This window comes from Acanthaster planci, linkage group LG05 (genome assembly GCF_054643075.1).
Source record: "Acanthaster planci isolate LZ-2023a linkage group LG05, COTS_SCS, whole genome shotgun sequence".
In the NCBI taxonomy this organism is placed as follows: Eukaryota; Metazoa; Echinodermata; class Asteroidea; order Valvatida; family Acanthasteridae; genus Acanthaster; species Acanthaster planci.
In genome coordinates this window covers 4,243,535-4,263,388 of record NC_141781.1, presented here as the reverse complement: position 1 = coordinate 4,263,388, position 19,854 = coordinate 4,243,535, and the positions used below count along the sequence as shown (strand labels likewise).

Sequence of the window (19,854 nt, the reverse complement as noted above, 5' to 3'; positions counted from 1 at the left end):
TATTTATTTCAGTATAGCTTTGAATAAAAACTGAGATTGTAGGTGGACAGAATTAAACATTACCTTGTACATCATGTGTTCTCACATTTTCTTAATGGGTATTCTTGTTCTCAAGGTGAGAGGGGGAACCCAGGAGAAGAGGGTGATCCCGGACCCATTGGGCAGCCTGGAGTGAAGGGAGAGATGGGACACGGTAAGACTTCATAAACTGAACTTGTTAAGTGGGAAAGAAAATATAACCACTGCCGAGCTTTGTCGACATAGTAGTTAATATGAATGTTCGTTCTACCCCAAAGAATTGATAGTAAAGCACCCAAAAAGTTGAAATAGAAGTCCTTTCCACCTGTTGTTTTTCTTTATACAGAGTGGTAAGACTCTATGGTTCCGAAACCTAAAATCATTGATAATGTAACGGCAACCCGCAAGGGGCCAACGGCTAGTGAAGGGGACTAGCTCTTTTACATCTAGTTTAATGGTGAAAAAGCAAACAATAATAAAAATACAAAAAAACCCATGTGCCTCTTGTCATCCTGGTAAATGAATATGGAAATACCCATCAGCGCAAAAAAAATGCCGAAAAATAACCTTCAAATTAGTAAAAATGAAATTGAAAATGAGGCTGAGATGTAAAGTTGCGATGTGGAGGTTTGTATTAAAATGTTTGCATTGCAGCCACGTACAGTCAGTCCGCAGCGCTCGCGATAATGAGGTCAAATCCCGAACTTTATGTGCTCAGCCAAATGCGTACCCTCTCTCCAAATTGCTTGTGACGACAACGATCGATCGTTGCATCGGGTAAGATGAGATGGCCACGCCGGTGGTTTCAGTCGGTACAAGCGTTTGCATACCAAATACGCCATACTACAAAGCAGGTTGGTATATATCATAGGATCGTAGCATGTACTACGTTCGGCACACTTGTAAACATAGGATGAAAAGCGCCCCCACTTGCCACACAACAGAGAGCCACAGCTGCGGCGCGTAAGCTAAACTGGTCTTGATTACAAGCGTGAAGAACGTAGGCCATGTTACGGTCTTATGATACGAATTAGCATGGCGTATTTGGTGTGCAAGCCCCACGTATAAGTAGCGGTGGGTAGTCAGATTGGGTGGTACAAGAGCATTGCGAGTTGTTGACGTCTTTAGGTACAGGACCGTGAAATCACTCTCATGTCAGTACGTCGGAGAAAGCACGCCCTCCTTTTTTTGTCCACGTCTTCGAATGCGTGAAATCCAGGGGTAACGTGGCGGTAGTTGATACTGAAGCATCAAACTCTGACAGGTTTCAGTTACCAAAGTTAATAAACACAACAGTCACCGAAATCCTGGTTGTTATCGACGAGGCTGTTAGGTTCAGTGATTCATCCAATTTATTCCAGCATTTTGTAAGAAATATGCCATTGAATAGGATGTTTACCCCCTTATTAGCGCCCCAGTTTTTGTGTTTCCTTCCCACGCTGTGAATCACTGACTCGCCAACAAAATCGCAGACGAACATTGTCAACAAGCATCCAAGTGTAAATTTGCATTACAATCATTCCTTTCTTCAAAACACGAAAACTGAGTAACGAATATGAACACAAGCAACTATGTGAAAGAGTAAGCAATTCAAAGGCAATTTATTACACACTGAACAAAAATAGTATAACACCTCATCAACATATTCTGCATCTAGACCGACCGAGAGTCTGTCACACGACATTCGCTATTATTAGTTACCTTATCGTGCACGGCCAATTGCCAAAGGAACTAAAAATAGATTCAATTGAGCAAGGTTCAAACACTTTGTCAAAAGTAGTTTTGAGAAGTGCTGATAAATTTAAACAAATTTCGCATTCAATTAGACTTAATGTTGATATGTAGTTAAACAAAATTAATGTCGCCCAGAGGAAATAGAATTCTCCATGGATCAAATCGGGAGACTAGTTTTACCCCACTCAAATCACTCAACATTTGTAAACTGTGTGCCAGCCTCAGTAGAAATAATTGCTCTAATAATGACAATAATATAGGTTAGTAGTTGTACAGAGCTATGGGAAAGAATACCACAATTTATTTGTTCATATCACACTGAAAAAGTATTTAGAGATAATTATTTGACGAACATGTTTTGATACTTCCCCAGTCACTATTCACACAAAGGGAGACGGACCCAAGGTGTTAGTTGGGCCACCTGGGGCTAAGGGGGATAAAGGTGATTCAGGAGAGTCCGGGGACGTGGGCCCACCGGGCCCACTAGGCCCTCCCGGCATGAAAGGCACTCCAGGTATCAAGGGCCTGCCAGGATCCTTTGGACGCCCCGGCGAGCCTGGGGAGAAGGGAGCCCTCGGCCTTGTGGGACCCAAGGGGGCCACTGGGCACCCTGGGCTCCGTGGTCAATATGGCATTGATGGGTTACCCGGTGAGGACGGGGCAAAAGGGGATAAGGGCGACAGAGGGTCAGATGGGTTACTGGGTCCTTCAGGGGCACCAGGTTTACCCGGACCCGATGGAGCTCGAGGACCCCCAGGACAAAAAGGAGCCAGAGGAACCCAAGGTGGGTATTATTCGAGGTTTACTTAACATTTGTCCCCATGCAAAACCTTGAACATTAATGATTTAATCGCAGGTGTCACTAGAAGGAACGGGGGTATCATCAACATCCATTAGTCAGTTCTGTCGGAAAAATCAGAGTGCCCTTGGCAAGAACGGAGAAAGTCAGGAAAAGGAAGGGGTCACGCGACTGTCTGACTACCGTTACACTCATGAATTTGCAAATGGCACGTCGGAAAATTTCGCGATGGCAACCATCCCCCATTTAAACTGGTCTGGCGACACACATGAATTCAATTCACACTTTGCTATCTTTTGCTAATTCTGATGACAGCTAAACTAGCAAAAGTTTCAACTTCTTTTTTTCCATTCTTTTACTGTTTGTTGGTAACGCATAGGAAACGAGGGGCAGTCAGGACCAAAGGGTAACCAAGGTGACATTGGAACCAAAGGTGAAAGTGGTAACACTGGACCCTCTGGCAATCAAGGACCATCTGGTTTACCGGGAAGACCAGGACTCAAAGGTCAGCGCGGTGAACCAGGACAAAAGGGTGAACTTGGAGGTGTTGGGCCCAAAGGTGATCCTGGACCACTTGGAGTTAGAGGACCACCGGGGTCTGATGGTCGGCATGGTGAAACGGGAGAAAAGGGTGAACTGGGAGGTGTTGGGCCCAAAGGTGATATGGGACCACCTGGAGTTACAGGACCACCAGGGTTGGATGGTCAGCGTGGTGAACCCGGAGATGTTGGGCCCAAAGGTGATACTGGACCACTTGGAGTTAGAGGACCACCGGGGTCTGATGGTCGGCATGGTGAAACGGGAGAAAAGGGTGAACTGGGAGGTGTTGGGCCCAAAGGTGATATGGGACCTCCTGGAGTTACAGGACCACCAGGGTTGGATGGTCAGCGTGGTGAACCCGGAGATGTTGGGCCCAAAGGTGATACTGGACCACTTGGAGTTAGAGGACCACCGGGGTCTGATGGTCGGCATGGTGAAACGGGAGAAAAGGGTGAACTGGGAGGTGTTGGGCCAAAAGGTGATATGGGACCACCTGGAGTTACAGGACCACCAGGGTTGGATGGTCAGCGTGGTGAACCAGGAGAAAAAGGTGAAGTGGGGAGGTCAGGAGCCATGGGTCTCCAGGGTTTGGCTGGCCCATCTGGGTCTGTGGGGCCTCAGGGTCCTTCAGGACCCCAAGGACTCAAGGGCGATCCCGGTGGAACTGGACCTCAAGGAGAGCCAGGCCGACTTGGGAATCAAGGACAGAAGGGAGATAAGGGTTGCCTGGGCCCAGAAGGGCCATCCGGCCCACAAGGACAACCGGGCCTGAATGGAATGGCAGGGCTGAAAGGTCAAAAAGGCGACTTGGGAGAAAGAGGCCTGCAGGGCACTGGGGGTTCCAAAGGCATAATGGGGGCCAGAGGTAGCAAGGGTGATTCGGGCCAAGAGGGAATCATGGGGCCTGGAGGAACTCCTGGACGAAAAGGTATTTTTCATTTACTATATTCCACCATTATCTTTCAATATATTTCCAAACCCTGTTGACTGTTAGTGTTCTTTTAAATAGGATGAGGAATTCTTGCTTCAAAGCTCAATGTCTGCCTACCTAACTTTGAAGCAAAATCTAAATAGACATACTTAGACTGTTACTGCAAAAGTCAAGCCATCTATAGTTTCAGGTGAGGAGAATTACGGAATATCAGTCTGAGACTCGCCAGTGTCTATGGTCTTTTTGCTCTATAGGTGAGAAGGGTGACCCAGGAGAAGAAGGTGATACTGGACCCATTGGACCGCCTGGAGTGAGGGGAGAGATGGGAAACGCATGCAATTGTAAGTCCTTTTGGACTCACTTCCATTGGTGGTTGATACAGATCCCAAAGAACGTCATAGTTAAATTATAACCAGAGACGTAGCACATGGATGTATGCCACCATCCTGCATGAAGTTCTCAGTATTCATTATATGACAGTATCCAGGCAATTAAAGGTGGCGATTGAGAAACAGAAAAATAGTTGTCTCAGACAGGTGAGCCCAACAAAGATGAACTACACCTTCATTTACAAAAAAAGCGAAAGCGTTGATGAACTGAAAAAGTTCAAGCAAGCCTATGTGAAAAAAACTCAATCTCAAGTTGAAGTTCCATTAACATTAATACAATGGATTTGTACATGTTTTGATTTTTCCCTAGTTGATGCTATTCTGGATAATTTGAGGGAGTTGGACAATGAAAGTCTAAAGCTGATCATGGGTCCCAAGGGCAAACAAGGGGGAAAAGGCCCTAAAGGGAATAAAGGCGACACTGGAAGGCCCGGGGATATGGGCCCCCAAGGCCCCACTGGCCAACCTGGTACCAAAGGCACCCAGGGTATCAAGGGACTTTCTGGGGAGAAGGGAGCCCTCGGCCCTGTGGGACCCCCTGGGCCTACTGGGTACCCTGGACTACGTGGACAACCTGGCATCGATGGGCTACCAGGCACGGACGGAGCGAAGGGTGACAAAGGTGACAGAGGGACAGACGGGTTACTGGGTCCCACAGGGGCACCTGGGTTACACGGAATCAATGGAACGCATGGATCTCCAGGACAAAAAGGGGACAAAGGAGACAAAGGTAGGTATTAAGTAGGCCCAAATTTAAACTTTCCGTTGGAACTTGGACACATGTATGAATAATTCAAGAATTTTAATAATCCTTTTATGAGCTATGGTTAGGCCAAGCTGACATTATCCTGTAAAGGGGAAACGCACGCAATGCATCGTACAATGTACTTGCTTCGCGCTTGATAGAGACAACTGAAGAATTTTTGAAGCTACATGAGCGGTACTGCACAAAATACATCACACCGAATGCCCATAGCCCATAACTGCTGATTAGTCCACATTGCCATGCATAATCGGTTTCCCCTGATTTATTCCAAACTGAATTTCAAAAACTGCATTGAATTAAATTGCATGAAGTCCAAGATTGTTTCACTCCTAACAGAATGCTCTTTCAAAGAGGTGCATGCCAGCACCGTTCCTAAATCCTGAAAAAATGGCCAAGATGTCGGGGGCAGGCTGTCCTGTTTGATCAGTCAGAACTAGTCTGAATTAGCTTTTCCTCTTGTGAGGTTTTGTTTCGACATTTTTTACCGTATTGAATTCAGTTGAAGAAGCAGTGGCAGAGGCTGCTTATAAGGTAATAAATCAATAAATATAAGAATCAAGGGTAGGAGAGCTCTCGCCAGTGAATAGTAACATTTTAAAGGCGGGATAAACCTTCATTAATAATTACATTGCATGACACAATTTAAACAAAATATACGCATTCGAGAGCCATGCTAATAAGACCATTAGATTGCTGGGCTTTCAAAGAGACACATTTTTATTTGACAGGACAATTTGGTCCCGAAGGACAGCCTGGACAGAAAGGAGAGAAAGGGGAAGAGGGTGGCCGAGGAGTCACAACTGGTAGGTTTATAGGCAGACGAGTGAGAAGTAGGTTTCCAGGCTCCTTGTAAATGAAGACCTTCAAACATAAGGATACAAACTGAACTTTTAACTGTCTACATTTTTTCCTGTATGGTGCAGGTATTACGGGTCTTGTCAGTACCGTTGACAATGGAAAGTCAGGTGAGAAGAAACACTTTTGAAATGAGATATATTTTCTTAAAATATATGTGACATTGATAATTGCTATGATGTGCTGGTTCCCTCAAAGCATTTTGGGACGTTGGTTTTCTTTTATTTTGTCCTATTTGTTGTATTCCTGTGTATTTGTTTGTTTATTTTATTGTTCTGTTTAAGTTTGGAGCCGCGATATATATACTTGCTCTACCGAACAGTTTGTCAATAGCTTACTTCACCCTTGTGACCGAATACTGACAGTTTAATACAGTTGATTGATTTTTTTCTGGTTTTGCAAATCAATAGTAAATAATTATGAGCTCATGAACATCTACAGGGAAAACAATCTAGAACAGAGATTAAAATATAACACACCCTTAAAGAAAATGAAAATATCAACAGGCCATATTGATTTAACTTTCAGGTTTTCAAATGACTACAGATAGTTCCACTTCCATTCCAAAGCCCGAGACATCGCCATCCCTTGATACAGACAGCACTCCCAACCCAGGTATACCCAACAGATTACTTTCTGAAACCTCCCAGTTGCCTAGGAGATCGGAACCCATCCCCGTGACTGAACTGGCTTAATTAACCTACCTAATTTGACTCCACCAATCACGATGCATCCTATATTCCTGTGCTCTCTTCTGTCGTGTCTGAGGCTTGCATGTGAACTGTTTTATGCAGTTTCTCAGTGTGCAACACTGCAAATGTTTTGTATATCGCAACGTTTGGGATAATCTACAGCTACATGGTAAACGGATCTTGTCTTCAGACTTGCATCAGGATGTAGATACATGTACGCAGTGTATTGACAATGAGGAGGAACTACCACGGCTGGTTGGTTCAGTTGGTAGGGTGATGTACGGTGTCCTACAGGTCACAGGTTCAAACCCACTGTGCATTTTTATCGTTCTTAAAATCAATGTTGTTGTTTTATTTAACCTTATAAGTCAGTAGAGAAGATTAAACAGCTTAATAGCATCCACATGGAAAAAGAGCCGAGATTTAAATACACGTATTACCAAATAGGCCTACTGTTTGTTTCACATTGTTTAAAAAAATCTGAAACAATCAACAGGCCCATTTTATTTTTGTTTTAGCTCCTCAGGTGACTACAGCTGGCCTTGCTCCCACTACAGAGCCTACACTATCACCATCACCAGACTTAGTGAGCACTCCAAACCCAGGTAGGCCTACGCCCGAAAGACTGAAGTTTCACATTCTATAACCCCTCAGTATAGTTACAAAATGCTGACCAAAGGTTCGAATCCAATAATGAATACCCTCAGCCCTGTGACTTTTCATCTGAAAGTGGCCCGTGGGCACGGACGTATATAAAAAAATCTGGACTCGCAATGCCCTCAATCAGCTTATTGAGATCATTGAATCCACTAGCGGCCATTTTACCGAGCCGAATACAAAGCTTGCCCGGCAATGCCCGCCTTTGTTCTCCCTGGCGTCAATAGAAGCGAGCCAACCCGCGCATTTGTATTCGGCTCGGTAAAATGGCCGCTGGTTGGCTTCTGTTTCATACAAAGGCGTTGCAACTCCAGGATTTTTAATATACGTCCGTGCCCGTGGGTAGCTTGCAAGTCAAACTGATTAAATACATGTAGTTGCAGGTGTTCAACATTTCAAGTGGTGTGTGCGTGGTGACGGTGAAGTTTGAATTAAATATGAAACAATCTATGGGACAGAGAGAGCCCCTACTGCCCCCCGCATTTGTGTTTGTCATTGTTACGCTGGTGTCTCCAGATTTCTTTTCAGACACCAAGGGGGATGTGTTAAGTGACTATAGGCCGGAGTGTGTATGCGGATTGGACTCGTTGGGGGTACCCCTCTATATTATTTCGTGCCTGGTATATTGAATGATGTTGGTTTATAATCGTCATTTTTGTTAATATCAACAACAGAGGGCGCTGTTCAACTACACTTTATTCACCCTCTCGTAACAGCTTATAAATAATTTAAATTTCTAAGAGAGTGCACGTACAATTTTTTAACGAGAAAGTGTTAATTGGAGTGATAGAGTAAAATAAAATTTGCAGTCCGTCTCAACTTTGTTGGATGTGTACCTTAAAGCCGCTACAATAAATTTGTGCACCATTCACTGAATCCTTTCAAACGAACTTGTTTTGCCAAGTCCAAAAGAAATTCTATAGTACCAGACTGGTACGTACTTCCACATTCTTTGTTTCAAGTGGCTGAATCTGAAATAAACTTTACTTTCAGAAAATAATCAACATTCATACTGTGAATTTCTTTCCTTGGATTTTTTTCTCAAAATTCCAAAGTTCGAAACTTATTTACATTAGTGTTTACTGGCTTGAACATTCATACTGTGAATTTCTTTCCTTGGATTTTTTTCTCAAAATTCCAAAGTTCGAAACTTATTTACATCAGTGTTTACTGGCTTGAACATTCATACTGTGAATTTCTTTCCTTGGATTTTTTTTCTCAAAATTCCAAAGTTCGAAACTTATTTACATCAGTGTTTACTGGCTTGAACATTCATACTGTGAATTTCTTTCCTTGGATTTTTTTCTCAAAATTCCAAAGTTCGAAACTTATTTACATCAGTGTTTACTGGCTTGGGTGTTTGTGGTGTACATGTATGGTTGACTGATGTGTCATTTACTTTGGTGGAGAGACGGCAGCACTGAGCAAGTGAGCACTACGGGTAAGCGTAAAGTTCACTGCCTTGGTCATGGTTTAGTGCTTGGTGATGGGTATTCGGTGTACTTGTTATTGTCTTCTTCGTCCGATATGTGGGGGGGGGGCTCTGACCGTCAAGTAAGAGATGTTTTGTTTGGTAACTTTGTCTCCTTTTGTGGCTTCTACAATGTTTACTCTTTTCGTCGCCAAATAGAAGGTGTTAGGTGAATGGTGAAGTATGTATGGATTTGTTTGGTTGTCACACAAGGACTGTGTCTCCTGGCTGGATGATTAAGAATACCATTTTATTGGCTATTTTCTGAAAATATAGCATCTTAGCTTCGTGCTCATGCAAGAACTAAGAGATATTGTGAAAATTATAGCATAGGCCTACAATGATGAAAGATGCCAAAAAAGTCAATTTTGGGGGCAGCGTTTCCATTGACGTGCAACGGGAAGTAAAGAATCGGTATGCCGTCCATCGTTCAACTTCTCCATTAGCTCTTGGCTAAAGAGGGTCGGCGATAGAAAAAAAAACCTACTTCCTGAACAGTAAAGGCACTGCCTTAGTGTTCAGGAAGTAGGAGAATCCGAGATATGAAAAATTGGCAATCTCGTGCGGTGGAATGGGGGCCATTGTCTGTCTTTATACCGGGTATATCTTGTCTGGCAAAGATAGCATCCAGCTTCGAAAAGGTTGCTTTCGACTTTTGGGCAACAGTGGCGGAACATTGTTACATGTGTGTAGGGGGGGCAAGCTCGGCCATTAGATTGAAAAGAACTTACAATTCTGAAGTTGCAATGTACCTCCAATGGCTGGTAGACCTATAAAGTGGGGGGGGGGGGGCAAAATGACTGCCTTCTCAACGGTGTGGAGGGACCCCCTCTCCATTCCGCCGCTAGTGTTTCTGGGTACTTAGTGTACGTATTCGTCAACTGCAACCAGGACCGGATGACTTATACGGTTTATAACACTCGCAATCCGCGTGGTTAAACTACAACAACAGAGGACGCTTTTCAACTACACTGCACTGTATGTCGTGAGTTTGGGCATGATCCCTGAAGAAACATACCAACAGAGTGAACTGAATGAACCAGAATTTTTGGCTGGTGGGCATCCTACTCTGTACTGTCAGTGGTTCGTCCATTTGAAGCAATCTATCTGTTCGCCTTTTTAAGCGATATATTTTAACTTCCGTGACAATCTCTTTCTAAACAAATACATGTAACTGTAGCAATCTATTGTGGAGTTTTACAATAAAGATAACGAAATAGTATTACTCCAATCACAGTGACCAAGACAACGCTGTCGCCTGACTTCAAGGCTACTATACAACCTCAGGTATATCCAGAAGACTAATTCTCTAGTTACTAATTACAAAAAAGTTGTCTGGTGATTTGGATGGATGAAGCAATACTTTCATTTCCTTTACTTACAGTGACCTGGGTTCAAATCCAACCAGGGTTCGAATTCTAATAATTACAAAAAATCCCTGGCACTTCCGTTTTGATTTTTATTACCCTGAAATTGAATACAAAAGAAGTAAGAACTTAAAATATTTCCATGAAAAGTTGGGTCAAGAACACAGATAATAAAATGATAAAATCTTGTTTCCAACTGTTTAAGGCAAGAAATAAAATTAAAGGCTAGCAGGTTAGATGCAGTGTTGTATGAAGTCCAGTCCCTGGAAATGCCTGGAAGTGTGAAAGGGTGAAATGATGATGGCATTTTCCCCATTCAGTGACACTTTGTCTCTGGTGACTTGCAGTGACTCCTAGTTGGAGTATAAGGAAAATCTGGCCCTGTTATGTCCGGTAGGGGTTTGGAATGGGCGGACATAAGAACATGACCAGTCGTTGAATGAACTTTTCAGTTGTAATGGTGATGCGAGTAGAGGACTGTTAATTTTTTTCAAGTCCGCTTGGAAATAAAAGCACGCTTTCGTCCCTTCGTATTGGACTCATCAGTTGCACAAGGGTGATTCCGGGGCCGGAATCATACGAACTCAGAGGTGGTTTGAAATTTAGTATGTGCGCCAAGAACAGACGCTCTTTTTGTTGCCAGCCAGTAAATTTCATTCTACATGTATTTCGGTTTGTTTTTCAAGTAGGATCGAGAGCAGTATATTTAGCATATCTAGTGTTTCATCTTGTTCTTCGAGTCTGTAGGGGTTGGGTAGGGCTAAGTTACGTTTAGTGGTAGTTTCGCTAGTTTTTCTCGGATGTTTTGGGCTTTTCTGAAAGCAATGAATGGAGGTTTCGGAAAGATTTCCGATAGTAGTGCATAGCTTTGAATGAGGTGCCCTTGTCTGTTTATTGCTTGATGTAGATCACTGTGGTAAAAGGCTGGGCTGTACGTGGTAACGAAGACAGGTTTGTTTTGGTTTTCGCGGCTCGTTGCATCCTTTGTATTATTTATTAGCCTTGGTCGTTCCGCATGAATGGGTGGTTTCCAGGTATTCTTGTAGTGTTGTGGATGCCAGGTTGATGGAGGTTTGAAAGGAAGTTTTTATGCATTAGAAATGCTGTTCTTTGTCTTCGATTAAAAGCGTTTAGGTCACTTATATATGAGCGTGGTGCGGTTTGGTTTAGCGGGGATGGGAATTAAGTTGAGACCTTTTCCTAAAGCAATCTTTTCGGTTTGTTTTAGCGTCGCTTTGGAAAAGTTGGTTACAAACGCTTCACACATTTTCATTCTATTAATTTTAAAGCTCTTCGCATCACAACTCCAACAACAGTGACCAAGACAACGTTGTTGCCTGACTTCGAGGCTACTACAACTTCAGGTATATCCAGAAGAGTAATTCTCTCTAATTACAAAAAAAGTTGTCTGGTGATTTGGATGGATGAAGCAATATTTTCCTCTCCTTTCCTTATAGTGACCTGGGTTCAAATCTAACGAGGGTTTGCTCCCTAACAATTATAAAAAAATCCCTGGCACTTCATTTTTTCTTGGTTTTCATTACCCTGAAAATAAATACAAAAGAAGTACGAACTTTAAATATTTCCATGAAGAGTGATTAAGAGCACAGTTTATAAAATTATACAATCGTGTTTCGAACTGTTATAGCAAGAAATAAAATTAAAAGTTAGCAGGTTTGATGCAGTGTTGTATGAAGTCCAGTACCTGGAAGTCCCCGTCAGTGTATCACAAGTCTTTCGCCCAGCCGCACGATATTGATGTTACTTCATTGAACTGTGACAAAGCATTCCTTCATCCTTGTTTTGGGAAAGGGTCTTGTGGTCAGACTTGAGGAGGACTTGTGATGGACTCGAGTACATCATACACCTGCCTAATATTTCAATCCTATCAGGATTGTTTTCAAAGGCCTTTGCCTTTGAGAGAGATTTTGCAAGAATAGAAGTCTAAGGCCCCGTGGACGTCCTGATGATTTTTTCCAGGGGACAAACCACTTTTTTTGAGGGAAAACAATTCCAGGGCAAAGCGCTCAACAGCTAACGACTGATAAACAGTCAACAGCAGGAGGTGGTCTGTTTGAGGTTTTTCAAGAAATTCGTTGATTTTCTTCCCATTTCTTCTCTTGTTTGTCCTTTTTCTTATTTCTCAAATTTATATGTGTTTTTTTTTTGGGGGGGGGCGCAAAGCCCCCTCTCAACGCCAATGTCAGGCCCAGCTCTAGATGTTTTGGATGTCACTGCACTAAGCATAATTCAACAGTGTCTGTGTTTTACATTTCTGGAGAAGGAAATGTTGAAAGGAAGGTTTGAAAGGAAGTTTCTATGCATTAGAAATGCTGTTCTTAGTCTTCGATTAAAAGCGTTTAGGTCACTTATATATGAGCGTGGTGCGGTTTGGTTTAGCGGGGGTGGGAATTAAGTTGAGACCTTTTCCTAAAGCAATCTTTTCGGTTTGTTTTAGCGTCGCTTTGGAAAAGTTGGTTACAAACGCTTCACACATTTTCATTCTATTAATTTTAAAGCTCTTCGCATCACAACTCCAACAACAGTGACCAAGACAACGTTGTTGCCTGACTTCGAGGCTACTACAACTTCAGGTATATCCAGAAGAGTAATTCTCTCTAATTACAAAAAAAGTTGTCTGGTGATTTGGATGGATGAAGCAATATTTTCCTCTCCTTTCCTTATAGTGACCTGGGTTCAAATCTAACGAGAGTTTGCTCCCTAACAATTATAAAAAATCCCTGGCACTTCATTTTTCTTGGTTTTCATTACCCTGAAAATAAATACAAAAGAAGTACGAACTTTAAATATTTCCATGAAGAGTGATTAAGAGCACAGTTTATAAAATTATACAATCGTGTTTCGAACTGTTATAGCAAGAAATAAAATTAAAAGTTAGCAGGTTTGATGCAGTGTTGTATGAAGTCCAGTACCTGGAAGTCCCCGTCAGTGTATCACAAGTCTTTCGCCCAGCCGCACGATATTGATGTTACTTCATTGAACTGTGACAAAGCATTCCTTCATCCTTGTTTTGGGAAAGGGTCTTGTGGTCAGACTTAAGGAGGACTTGTGATGGACTCGAGTACATCATACACCTGCCTAATATTTCAATCCTATCAGAATTGTTTTCAAAGGCCTTTGCCTTTGAGAGAGATTTTGCAAGAATAGAAGTCTAAGGCCCCGTGGACGTCCTGATGATTTTTTCCAGGGGACAAACCACTTTTTTTTGAGGGAAAAAAATTCCAGGGCAAAGCGCTCAACAGCTAACGACTGATAAACAGTCAACAGCAGGAGGTGGTCTGTTTGAGGTTTTTCAAGAAATTCGTTGATTTTCTTCCCATTTCTTCTCTTGTTTGTCCTTTTTCTTATTTCTCAAATTTATATGTGTTTTTTTTTGGGGGGGGGGCGCAAAGCCCCCTCTCAACGCCAATGTCAGGCCGAGCTCTAGATGTTTCGGATGTCACTGCACTAAGCATAATTCAACAGTGTCTGTGTTTTACATTTCTGGAGAAGGAAATGTTGAAAGGAAGGTTTGAAAGGAAGTTTCTATGCATTAGAAATGCTGTTCTTAGTCTTCGATTAAAAGCGTTTAGGTCACTTATATATGAGCGTGGTGCGGTTTGGTTTAGCGGGGGTGGGAATTAAGTTGAGACCTTTTCCTAAAGCAATCTTTTCGGTTTGTTTTAGCGTCGCTTTGGAAAAGTTGGTTACAAACGCTTCACACATTTTCATTCTATTAATTTTAAAGCTCTTCGCATCACAACTCCAACAACAGTGACCAAGACAACGTTGTTGCCTGACTTCGAGGCTACTACAACTTCAGGTATATCCAGAAGAGTAATTCTCTCTTATTACAAAAAAGTTGTCTGGTGATTTGGATGGATGAAGCAATATTTTCCTTTCCTTTACTTACAGTGACCTGGGTTCAAATCTAACGAGGTTTTGCTCCCTAACAATTACAAAAAATCCCTGGCACTTCATTTTTCTTGGTTTTCATTACCCTGAAAATAAATACAAAAGAAGTACGAACTTTAAATACTTCCATGAAAGAAGAGGGAAGAATTAACAGTTTCACCTGAAACTTTTATCCAAATTGAAGCTCTTCAGAGTACTATAGATGATTCCACACCCATTGCCACATTATCATCAACACCTGACACGACAGCGAGTACTCCAAAGTCAGGTATCCTTTTATCTATTCTCGCAAATATAGATAACAAGATTAAACCCTCTTTTGATTTCCGCATATACTTGAAATAAATCAATACCCTGAACACGACGGGAAATATGCATATCTTTCCCGTCTTAAAAAAACAGCCCAGAACATCTGCCACGCGGCCGAACGATTTGCGAAGGGGGGGGGCGTTGTTAGGCCACCGAGTTGAAATGCAACCTAAGCGGCGAAAGAAAGACAGGTGGTCACAAGCGGGTGCTTACACGCATTCTGCGTGTACGCAAAGACCTTGCTCCGCGTCAAACGCGCATATACTTGCGCGCCTCATGACCCGCCTATAAAGTGAGTACCAAAACAAAAAACAAAAAAAAAACCACGCCCTCTTTTGTTGCGCTCAGAGCAGGTACAGGCGATTCACAATCCAATCATAACGCGCGAAATTTGTCGACGGATTTCGCGCATTGTGATTGGCCAACGCAATGTACACTCTCGGAGGCGCACTATTGTGAAACGCCCGTATTATAGGATCAGTCGAAAAAGTGTGGGGGGGGGGCACCGGCTCCTCTGAGCCCCCCCCCCCGCTTCCGCCGCCAGTGACATATGCTGATACCAACTCTAGTTACGTTGCTGAGATAATCTGACACAAGGAGCCCTGACAAATCATATCTGTAATCAAAACATCTCAACCCCCCCCAAAAGGCACGTGCCACTTTTTGGTGTGCTGGAAGAACTTCTAAACGGAATGTACTGGTTTTCCTTTATTCTATTTAAATCACAGTATAAGAAATCGTCCGCTTAAGTTTTACTTTATGAGAGCCGACATTTGTTGGGCTTCTTTTAATAGTTATGTGATGTACAGATTCAACGATGAGGCTTTAGGGATGACTCCCGAAGGAGTTATTTAAATAACTCTTTGTTGACATGCATAACTTCTGAAAGTGTTCATGTTTACATTATCTTACGATTGTCAGAGTGTGTTCTGGAAAAGATCAGTGCGCCCGAGGACCACAAGTATGGAAGTACCTACTGGGGTTCTTGGATGCAGGACACCGCCCCAAATCCGTCCCAACCAGACAAGATATGGGTGACCAAGCATTTGTATGGAGTTACCATTTTCGGTAAAGAAAAAAATAATAAGTAAAAGATGGCGGCTAAAATGCATGGAGTGAAATGGAAACAAAGTAAAAAGAATTGCAGGTGGTTGGATCATATTAATCATCTTTTAAAATGATTATTTACAGAATACCAAAATATGGAAGCTCTAAAGTTGGACACGTACACTAGGTACCACACCCTCTCATATACCTGGGCTGGCACGGGCCATGTGGTCTACAACAATTCCCTATACTTTCACCGTAGCTACTTGCCCGAGATTGTGCGATACGACCTGAGCTCGGAGACCGTCACAGCCAAAGTAAGCATTCCGTTTGCCCGGCACCGAAGAGTGCGTGGGCAGGGGTACCTGTACAGTTCTAATTACACTTATTTTGACCTTGCCGTCGATGACAACGGACTGTGGGTAATTTACAAGACCACAGAGCTCAACCAGAACCTTGTGGTGTCCAGACTAGATCCAGAGGACCTCTCCATCAAGACGACAATTGTGTCCAATCACCCCCCGCGCTGGGCAGGCGAAGCCTTCATCATCTGCGGCCGGCTGTATACAACCAAGAGTTCTGAGCAATTGAACTCTACTGTGGACTTTGGAGTGAACCTATTTACAGGAGAGGAACTAGCTGACCTAAACATTCCATATCAAATCGGCCACATGAAGATGACCATGATGTCATACAACCCAAGAAATCAACTGATTTATGGCTGGGACAAGGGGTACATGGTGACATATAATGTCACCTTGACTAAACTCTAATCAACACAAAAAGAGGAAAGATTATTTGTATGACAATTTCACAAAACAAAATATAATCTTAAAGTAGATGGCTTGAATTTATCAACTGAAAAGTTTAAAAATGTTCAACTGTGCCAGGCGCAGATCCGAGGGGGAGTTCGGGGTTCGACCCCCACCAGCAAAAAAGGATAAAATGGGGGAAAAATTTAAGTAAGTGCAACAATACCACTGTAAACAATATATTTCACGTATGTTTCATCCTTTTTTTCCGTTTGTCTGCAAATTCAGACAAAAAATCTCCACCTGGGCTGCCTTCAGGAGAATGAATGCTGATAATGCCCCCTCGGCTTCGGCTCATCACCAGCATTATCAGCATCTATTTATAAAACATTTTAATTAGAAGCGAGGGCCTTTCAAATTAAAAGACTATCCAGTTCACCTTTTGTAGGCCTCTCCTGGGATATCCTGGATTTACTTGACTAGGTTTCCCTCAATCTGACATCCCCCCTTCTCGGTTGTTTATGAACTGTAATGACACTCAAAAGTCTGGAAGAGAAACCAATCTATGGCCGTGTCCGAAACGGACTTATACAGCTGCGTCGCGTCGAGCATTTGGTTCACACGCACTAGGAAAATATTGAGTAGGTTATTCTGGCACGCAATCCTTAGGGGACATTAGTCTTTCCGGTACTTCGCAAAACCCACACACTTCACTTCAAAATGCTCTGTTTTGAATTGATGTTATGAAACGCTGTCTCAAACTCGCTCTGTGGTCACTTACAATCGGACGCAGTCAAGAACCAGTGGGCTGGGCCAAAAATGCTTGTGTCTGGATGGTGAAACACTCGCATAGCTGCAACGGTGGATCCAGAAAATAAATGGGGGGGGGCATATTTGGTTTGTTGGGGGAGGGGAAATTTTTCATGTAACCTTTTATCGCCTTTATCGGGGGTAAGGCTACATTCTAGGGCTTTTAACACGCTTTTGGAGGAAGAGAAACGAAACGATACAAAAACACATTAAATCATTAAAAGAAATTTAATGGGGGATAGCCCCGTTGCCTCCCCTTCATTCGCCCTTGCCATGCAGTCGTGGAAAGGCTCCAATGGTTTAATTCATACGACGATACAAGCTACATTTCATATGAAAGGATAGTATCAACCATGCACGCAGGCGCAGTAAACTTTTGTCTAGCCCCCCCCCTGGAAAATATTGAATTCGCAATTCTGCATTTAATTTTTTTAATTAAATAAAATAGTCCATGATCATTTTGAAGGGGCATTGTGCGCAACATGCATTAAACTCTGCTAGACATTCTCATTAAGTGAAAGAGCAGTAGCGAAAGTTGAAAGGTGACATGTGAAGAATCTAGCCACCCCCCCCCCCCCAAAAAAAAAGTGGCTCCAGAACCACGCCTACTAGCGACGCTCATGGTTTCATATAAAGCAAGATATGAGACGGAGAGAATCCCCCCGTGCTTTGTGTTGGTCATTGTTTCATTGTAATCTGAGAAAATTCTTTTCAGACATCTGGGGAGGATGTGTTTGGTAACAATAGTTTAGACTGTGTATAGCAATTGGACGTGGGGGTACCCCTAGGTCTCATTTCTTGTTGGATATGCATGATTTTAGCAAAATTTACTAGCATTATTCAAATCTCTATGGGGAAGAACTTTGCCACACCTACTCCTACTTATTTGCAGCAAAAACCTTTTATCAGCAAAAACCTTTTATTTTAGGAAAGTAGATGTATATTATGACACTTTGAGTTGAATTAGGTTTTAATTGGTGACCTCCTGGCCATTACGCAGTAACTATATGTAGCATGTGGAGCTACATGTACATGTACATGTATGTTGCGCCATATTGAATTTGAAGAGGAAGTGCTGGCGTTCATGTGAACAGTTTGTGTACACCAAGTAAAGTAAACATGCAGAAAACGTTCTCCTTCCAACGAACAGATAAAAGAGAGCAAATTGGGATATTGTACGATATTTTCTTGCAAGTGGGCGCAAGAAGAATCCTTTATAAGGGGACAGTGAGAAAATTCTCGTTAATTGTAACAAAGGACAGCTTTTAGATTTTTTCCATTTATGTACATTTGTATTTATGAATTTCTTTACTTTTTAAATTTATGTTTTAAGATTTATATTCCAATGGTAAATGAGCAGTTTCTTTGTCGGATCAATATATATATGACACGCGTCAAAAGAGGCATTAATAAAATAGAAAACTGTCACTGACAGATTGATACTTTCACTGTCAAAGCAAGCAAAGGTATACAATTACATACAACATTAATTTTAAGTTTTTTAAATATTTCGTTACCTCGCAATTTGCCAAATGCCACATTCTTCATGACTAAGCTTAAGGAACAATGAAATACTTTACCTCTTATTACAATGCGAAGTTTGTTGTAATGATGTGGAATGTTTTCCTCGTCTATATCCTGTTTTTCCATATGTGGTATATTCAGTGTTGTACGGTACCATGTCCCGGAAGAGTTTTAAATAGAGCAAAGTTCAAATTTGAGAACGTAAAGAAAAAATAATAGACACACATGTAAAAACATTATTTCCTCTCCCATCCCTGGGGGCCAAATATACCAAGCTATGCTTTGTTTCATTAATGAAGTTGACTGGTTGGCAAAATTTTATCTCATTAACTTAACACTACATGGCTAAAGGTGCTTTTTGATCGGAACAGAGGCTTAGCGTGCGTCTTGCAGGGTAGTTATTTTATTCCACAGGGAAACCTCCATTGTGCAGAAAAACTCTGGCCTGTTACATGGCAGCTATGCAAACCATCTATAGAGCCTAAAAATAATTCCTCCAATGAGGCACTTACAGAACCCTTGAATATTGAGAAACTTAAATTGAAATATGTTAGAATTTGCAGTTATTTTTTGTTCATTTATTTCTTGAAAATAAAACACATCTGAAAAAGGCTTTCGTAAAATGTTTCGCTTTCTCAAGCAATCTATCTTCTTCGTGCCTGGTGACCCCTACGGCTGGAAGGCTCGCCTCCAGCATCCCCTGTCTCTAGCAACGTTTGGCTTCGCCCCAAGACCTCCAGTGCGTCGCCTTGTTGTCTTTGGCCGGCCAGCCAACTCTCTTTTTGCCTTTGAGCCCAGCGCTGTCCTGCAGCAGCTGTCGTCTTCCATTCTCAGCACATAGTCGATCCATTTTCATGTTCTTGCCTTTACTTCCTCGTTTATCAGTTTACTATGTCGTGATTAGAAATGGCCTACGGCCACCTAATAAGCATTTAAACAGGAATGTGTCCAACCTTGTTGTCTCCCTCGTTACTTTTCCATATTTCTTTTTCATAGAACACACAGCCTAGTGATTTGTACAGGCTTATGGCTTGGTAAAGTGTGCAATGTGAATTTGCTTGATTTCCATAGTTGCTTTAGCTTCAAAAATACAACCCTTGCTTTGCATATCCTATCACCCATGCCTTGTCCTCTGTTTTTGTTACAGACATTTACACTCAGGCATACATACTTACGAACCTCATTTACCTGCTAACCATCTTACACTGTTCTATCATTTTGCTTAACCGGTGATTCTCAAACCTCAGTGTGCTAATACCGTTAATTAATTTTCAATCC

At 42.3% G+C, this 19,854-nt stretch overlaps 1 protein-coding gene across 8 annotated transcripts in view; it reads left to right on the top strand.

Annotated features, from left to right (window-relative positions):
- LOC110986786 (uncharacterized) overlaps positions 1-19,854 on the top strand; it is a 128,118-nt gene that overhangs the window by 20,765 nt on the left and 87,499 nt on the right. For 4 of the 8 annotated variants that reach the window (XM_087137327.1, XM_087137321.1, XM_087137322.1 and 1 more), the window contains 12 exons: positions 116-193; positions 2,126-2,536; positions 2,931-4,019; positions 4,277-4,363; positions 4,722-5,141; positions 5,906-5,980; positions 6,101-6,142; positions 6,561-6,647; positions 7,243-7,329; positions 11,509-11,583; positions 12,739-12,813; positions 13,968-14,042. In XM_087137327.1, the coding sequence (XP_086993453.1) occupies positions 116-193; positions 2,126-2,536; positions 2,931-4,019; positions 4,277-4,363; positions 4,722-5,141; positions 5,906-5,980; positions 6,101-6,142; positions 6,561-6,647; positions 7,243-7,329; positions 11,509-11,583; positions 12,739-12,813; positions 13,968-14,042 (2,601 nt within the window). Of the gene's footprint in view, positions 1-115; positions 194-2,125; positions 2,537-2,930; positions 4,020-4,276; positions 4,364-4,721; positions 5,142-5,905; positions 5,981-6,100; positions 6,143-6,560; positions 6,648-7,242; positions 7,330-11,508; positions 11,584-12,738; positions 12,814-13,967; positions 14,043-14,318; positions 14,403-15,364; positions 15,512-15,634; positions 19,200-19,854 lie in introns of those variants that run through there. The other 4 variants (XM_087137324.1, XM_087137326.1, XM_087137325.1 and 1 more) reach the window with 4 other exon arrangements.